The 6,901-nt window shown below is 40.9% G+C and overlaps 1 protein-coding gene across 1 annotated transcript in view; it reads left to right on the plus strand.

Moving 5' to 3' along the window:
* Positions 1-6,901, plus strand: part of SCEL (sciellin) — a 330,241-nt gene that overhangs the window by 235,321 nt on the left and 88,019 nt on the right. The window contains exon 18 of the mRNA XM_081214834.1: positions 6,506-6,571. Within this exon, the coding sequence (XP_081070960.1) occupies positions 6,506-6,571 (66 nt within the window). The remainder of the gene's footprint in view (positions 1-6,505; positions 6,572-6,901) is intronic.

Raw genomic sequence — 6,901 nt, forward strand, 5'->3', positions numbered from 1 at the left:
ATAGAGCTGCAATGAACATTGTGATACGTGACTCTTTTTGAATTATGGTTTTCTCAGGGTATATGCCCAGTAGTGGGATTGCTGGGTCATATGGTATTTCTATTTTTAGTTTTTTAAGGAAGGTCCATACTGTTCTCACAGTGGCTGTATCAATTTACATTCCCACCAACAGTGCAAGAGGGTTTTCTCCACACCCTCTCCAGCATGTATTGTTTGTACATTTTTTTGATGATGGCCATTCTGACTGGTGTGAGATGATATCTCATTGTAGTTTTGATTTGCATTTCTCTAATGATTAATGATGTTGAGCATTCTTTCATGTGTTTGTTGGCAATCTGTATATCATCTTTGGAGAAATGTCTATGTATGTCTTCTGCCCATTTTTGGATTGGGTTGTTTGTTTATTTGATGTTGAGTGGCATGAACTGGTTGTAAATTTTGGAGATTAATCCTTTGTCAGTTGCTTCATTTGCAAATATTTTCTCCCATTCTGAGGGTTGTCTTTTTGTCTCGTTTATGGTTTTCTTTGCTGTGCAAAAACTTTTAAGTTTCATTAGGTCCCATTTGTTTATTTTTGTTTTAATTTCCATTTCCCTAGGAGGTGGGTCAAAAAGGATCTTGCTGTGATTTATGTCATAGAGTGTTCTGCCTATGTTTTCCTCTAAGAGTTTGATAGTGTCTGGCCTTACATTTACGTCTTTAATCCATTTTGAGTTTATTTTTGTGTATGGTGTTAGGGAGTGTTCTAATTTCATTCTTTTACATGTAGCTGTCCAGTTTTCCCAGCACCACTTATTGAAGAGGCTTTCTTTTCTCCATTGTATATTCTTGCTTCCTTTATCAAAAATTAGGTGACCATAGGTGCGTGGGTTTATCTCTGGGCTGTCTCTCCTGTCCCATTGATTTACATTTCTGTTTTTGTGCCAGTACCATACTGTCTTGATTACTGTAGCTTTGTAGTATAGTCTGAAATCAGGGAGCCTGATTCCTCCAGGTGCGTTTTTCTTTCTCAAGGTTGCTTTGACTATTCGCAGTCCTTTGTGTTTCCATACAAATTGTGAAATTTTTTGTTCTAGGTTTGTTCTAGGTCTGAAAAATGCCATTGGTAGTTTGATAGGGAATGCATTGAATCTGTACATTGCTTTGGGTAGTATAGTCATTTTCACAATGTTCATTCTTCCAGTCCAGGAACATGGTATATCTGTCCATCTATTTGTATCATCTTTAATTTCTTTCATCAGTGTCTTATAGTTTTCTGTATACCAGTCTTTTGTCTCCTTAGGTAGGTTTATTCCTAGGTATTTTATTCTTTTTGTTGCAATGGTAAATGGGAGCGTTTCCTTAATTTCACTTACAGATTTTTCATCATTAGTGTATAGGAATGAAAGAGATTTGTGTGCATTAATTTTGTATCCTGCTACTTTACCAAATTCATTGATTAGCTCTAGTAGTTTTCTGGTAGCATCTTTAGGATTCTCTATGTATAGTATCATGTCATCTGCAAACAGTGACTGCTTTACTTCTTCTTTTCCAATTTGGATTCCTTTTATTTCTTTTTATTCTCTGATCGCTGTGGCTAAAGCTTCCAAAAATATGTTGAATAATAGTGGTGAGAGTGGGCAACCTTGTCTTGTTCCTGATCTTAGTGGAAATGGTTTCAGTTTTTCACCACTGAGGAGATGTTGTCTGTGAGTTTGTCATATATGGCCTTTATTATGTTGAGGTAAGTTCCCTCCATGCCTACTTTCTGGAGGGTTTTTATCATAAATGGTTGTTCAATTTTGTCAAAAGAGTTTTATGCCTCTATTGAGATGATCATATGGTTTTTATTCTTCAGTTTATTAATGTGGTGTATCACACTGATTGATTTGCATGTATTGAAGAATCCTTGCTTCCTGGGATAAACCCCACTTGATCATGGTGTATGATCCTTTTAATGTGCTATTGCGTTCTGTTTGTGAGTATTTTGTTGAGGATATTTTCATCTATGTTCCTCAGTGATACTGACCTGTAGTTTTCTTTCTTTGTGACATCTTTGTGTTGTTTTGGTATCAGGGTGATGGTGGCCTCATAGAATGACTTTGGGAGTGTTCCTCCCTCTGCTATATTTTGGAAGAGTTTGAGAAAGATAGGTGTTAGCTCTTCTGTAAATGTTTGATAGAATTCGCCTGTGAAGCCATCTGGTCCTGGGCTTTTGTTTGTTGGAAGATTTTTAATCACAGTTTGAATGTCAGTGCTTGTGACTGGTCTGTTTATATATTCTATTTCTTCCTGGTTCAGTCTCAGAAGGCTGTGCTTTTCTAAGAATTTGTCCATTTCTTCCAGGTTGTCCACTTTATTGGTATATAGTTGCTTGTATTAATGTCTCACGATCCTTTGTATTTCTGCAGTGTCAGTTGTTACTTTTCCTTTTTCATTTCTAATTCTGTTGGTTTGAGTCTTCTCCCTTATTTTCTTGATGAGTCTGGCTAATTGGTTATCAATTTTGTTTATCTTCTCAAAGAACCAGCTTTTAGTTTTATTGATCTTTGCTACTGTTTCCTTCATTTCTTTTTCATTTATTTCTCATCTGATCTTTATGATTTCTTTCCTTCTGCTAACTTTGGGGTTCTTTTGTTCTTCTTTCTCTAATTGCTTTAAGTGTATGGTTAGGTTGTTTATTTGAGATGTTTCTTGTTTCTTAAGGTAGGATTGTATTGCTATAAACTTCCTTCTTAGAACTGCTTTTGCTGCATCCTATAGGTTTTGGGTCACTGTGTTTTCATTGTCATTTGTTTCTAGGTATTTTTTGGTATCCTCTTTGATTTCTTTAGTGATCTCTTGGTTATTTACTAGTGTATTGTTTATCCTCCATGTGTTTGTATTTTTTACAAATTTGTTCCTGTAATTGATATCTAGTCTCATAGCATTGTGGTTGGAAAAGATATTTGATATGATTTCAATTTTCTTAAAATTACCGAGGCTTGATTTGTGACCCAAGATATGATCTATCCTGGAGAATGTTCCATGAGCACTTGAGAAGAAATTGTATTCTGTTGTTTTTGGATGGAATGTCCTATAAATAACAATTAAGCCCATCTTGTTTAATGTGTCATTTAAAGCTTGTGTTTCCTTATTTATTTTCATTTTGGATGATCTCTCCATTGGTGAAAGTGGGGTATTAAGTCCCCTACTATGATTGTGTTACTGTCGATTTCTCCTTTTATGACTGTTAGCATTTGCCTTATGTATTGAGGTGCTCCTATGTTGGGTGCATAAATATTTACAGTTGTTATATCTTCTTCTTGGATTGATCCCTTGATCATTATGTAGTGTCCTTCTTTGTCTCTTCTAATAGTCTTTATTTTAAAGTCTATTTGTCTGCTATGGCATTTTCCATCCCCTCACTTTAAATCTGTATGTGTCCCTAAGTTTGAAGTGGGTCTATTGTAGACAGAATATATACCGGTCTTGTTTTTGTATCCATTCAGCCAGTCTGTGTCTTTTGGTTGGAGCATTTAAACCATGTACATTTAAGGTAATTATTGATATGTATGTTCCTATTAACATTTTCTTAATTGTTTTTGGTTTTTATTGTAGGTAAAAATTTTCCTTCTCTTGTGTTTTCTGCCTAGGGAAGTTCCTTTAGCTTTTGTTGTAAAGCTGGTTTGGTGGTGCTGAATTCTCTTAGCTTTTGCTTGTCTATAAAGGTTTTAATTTCTCTGTCGAATCTGAATGAGATCCTTGCTGTGTAGGGTAATCTTGGTTTTTCCCTTTCATCACTTTATATATGTCCTGCCACCCCTTCTGTCTTGCAGATTTTCTGCTGAAAGATCAGCTGTTAACCTTATGGGGATTCTCTTGTATGTTATTTGTTGGTTTTCCCTTGCTGCTTTTAATATTTTTTCTTTGTATTTAATTTTTGATAATTTGATTAATATGTGTCTTGGCATGTTTCTCCTTGGATTTATCCTATATGGGATTATCTGCACTTCCTGGACTTGATTAACTCTTTCCTTTCCCATATTAAGGAAGTTTTCAAGTATAATCTCTTCAAATATTTTCTCAGTCCCTTTCTTTTTCTCTTCTTCTTCTGGGACCCCTATAATTAGAATGTTGGTGCAGAGGTCTCTGAGACTGTCCTCAATTCTTTTCATTCTTTTTTCTTTATTCTGCTCTGCAGTAGTTATTTCCACTATTTTATCTTCCAGGTCACTTATCCATTCTTCTGCCTCAGTTATTCTGCTATTGATTCCTTCTAGAGAATTTTTAATTTCATTTATTATGTTGTTCATCATTGTCTGTTTGCTCTTTGGTTCTTCTAGGTCCTTGTTAAACGTTTCTGGTATTTTCTCCATTCTATTTCCAAGATTTTGGATCATCTTTACTATCATTACCCTGAATTCTTTTTCAGGTAGACTGCCTATTTCCTCTTCATTTGTTTGGTCTGGTGGATTTTTACCTTACTTCTTCATCTGCTGTGTGCTTCTCTGTCTTCTCATTTTGCTTAACTTACTGTGTTTGTGGTCACCTTTTCGCAGGCTGCAGGTTCGTAGCTCCCATTGTTTTTCATGTCTGCCCCAAGTGGCTAAGGTTGGTTTAGTGGGTGTGTAGGCTTCCTGGTGGAAGGGACTAGTTCCTGTGTTCTGGTGGATGAGGCTGGATCTTGTCTTTCTGGTGGGCAGGTCTGCATCTGGTGTTGTGTTTTGGGGTGTCTGTGACCTTACTATGATTTTAGGCAGCCTCTGTGCTAATGGATGGGGTTGTGTTCATGTCTTGCTAGTTGTTTGGCAATGGGTTTCCAGCACTGGAGCTTGCTGGTCGTTGAGTGGAGCTGGGTCTTGGTGTTGAGAGGGAAATTTCTGGGAGATTTTCGCTTTTTGATATTACATGGAGCTGGGGGGGGGTGTCTCTGGTGGACCAGTGTCCTGAACTTGGCTCTCCCACCTCAGAGGCACAGACCTGACGCCCAGTCAGAGCACCAAGACCCTGTCATCCCCATGGAAAAAGAGAAAAAGGGAAAAAATACATATATATATTGTTGCTCCCGAAGTCCACCTCTTCAATTTGGGATGATTCATTGTCTATTCAGGTATTCCACAGTTGCAGGGTACATCAAGTTGATTGTGGAGCTTTAATCTGCTGCTCCTGAGGCTTCTGGGAGAGATTTCCCTTTCTCTTCTTTGTTTGCACAGCTCCTGGGGTTCAGCTTTGGATTTTGGCCTGCCCCTGCGTGTAGGTCGCCTGAAGGTGCCTGCTCCCTACTCAGAGAGGATGGGGTTAAGGTAGCATCTGATTAGGGGGCTCTGGCTCACTCAGGCTGCGGGGAGGGAGAGGTACCGAATACGGAGAGAGCCTGCGTGGCAGAGGCCGGCGTGACGTTGCACCAGCCTGAGGCGCACCATGTGTTCTCCTGGGGAAGTTGTCCCTGGATCACAGGACGCTGGCAGTGGCGGGCTGCACAGGCTCCCGGGAGGGCAGGTGTGGATAGTGACATGTGCTTGCACACAGGCTTCTCGGTGGCGACAGCAGCAGCCTTAGCGTCTCATGCCCGTCTCCGGGGTCCGCGCTGATAGCCCCGCCCGTCTCTGGAGCTCCTTTAAGCAGCGCTCTTAATCCCCTCTCCTCGCGCACCAGGAAACAAAGAGGCAAGAAAAAGTCTCTTGCCTCTTCGGCAGCTCCAGACTTTTCCCGGACTCCCTCCCGGCCAGCTGTGGTGCACTAACCCCTTCAGGCTGTGTTCACGCTGCCAACCCCTGTCCTCTCCCTGCGCTCCGACCGAAGCCCGAGCCTCAGCTCCCAGCCCCGCCCGCCCCGGCGGGTGAGCAGACAAGCCTCTCGGGCTGGTGAGTGCCGGTCGGCACCGATCCTCTGTGCGGGAATCTCTCCGCTTTGCCCTCCGCACCCCTGTGGCTGCGCTCTCCTCCGCAGCTCTGAAGCTTCCCCCACCCCCACGCCACCCGCAGTCTCCGCCCGCGAAGGGGCTTCCTAGTGTGTGGAAACCTTTCCTCCTTCACAGCTCCCTCCCACTGGTGCAGGTCCCGTCCCTATTCTTTTGTTTCTGTTTATTCTGTTTTCTTTTGCCCTACCCAGGTACGTGGGGAGTTTCTTGCCTTTTGGGAGGTCTGAGGTCTTCTGCCAGCGTTCAGTAGGTGTTCTGTAGGAGTTCTTCCACGTGTAGATGTATTTCTGATGTAGTTGTGAGGAGGAAGGTGATCTCCATGTCTTACTCTTCCTCCATCTTGAAGCTCCTCCCCCAGATTTGTTTTTAAAGAAATGTCTACATTGTTTAGTGTCAAAGGAAATGGGAAAAGGGGTGTACTATATTCCAAATAGCCTGGAATATAGACAGTTACTTCCTATGGCAGGAAGTAAATAGTTTTCATTTTATTTCCAAGACCTTGTAGGAAAGTCATCTTATTGCCTTTTTAACTGTCAATTTATTTTCAGATTTTCCCAGTAGACATGTGGGTGGGGGTCAAGGCTTTCAAGCACCATGTTTATAATTGATGTCATTTCTTAACAGACAGTCCTGGTTTCCACCGTCCCCTCCAGGTTATAAGGCCGCCCCAAGCACAGGAGCGAGCAGAAGGTAAGGGAAATGTGTCAGAGGTAACTGATATGTCATGTGATGGAAGAATCTGTTAGCTATTGACAACGTATAATTGTGGATGCTTTGGAATAAACTGGAGGCAAATTTGTGAACTCTGAGCACTGAATAAGACAGTGCCCAGTGAAAGTGAGGTCAGGATGCAAGTGGCCCTGGTAGGAAATCTGACAAGCTTTGAGGAGTAAGTGCCTGTATTTTTAGTTTGCTAAGCATTGCTGTAACAAAGTACCATAAAGTGGGTAGCTTAAAAGAAATTTATTGTCTTAAAGTTCTGGAGGCTAGAAGTCCAAGATCAAGGTGTCAGCAGGGTTC

The sequence above is a fragment of the Mesoplodon bidens genome (assembly GCF_964165515.1).
Source record: "Mesoplodon bidens genome assembly, chromosome: 17".
Lineage (NCBI taxonomy): Eukaryota > Metazoa > Chordata > Mammalia > Artiodactyla > Ziphiidae > Mesoplodon > Mesoplodon bidens.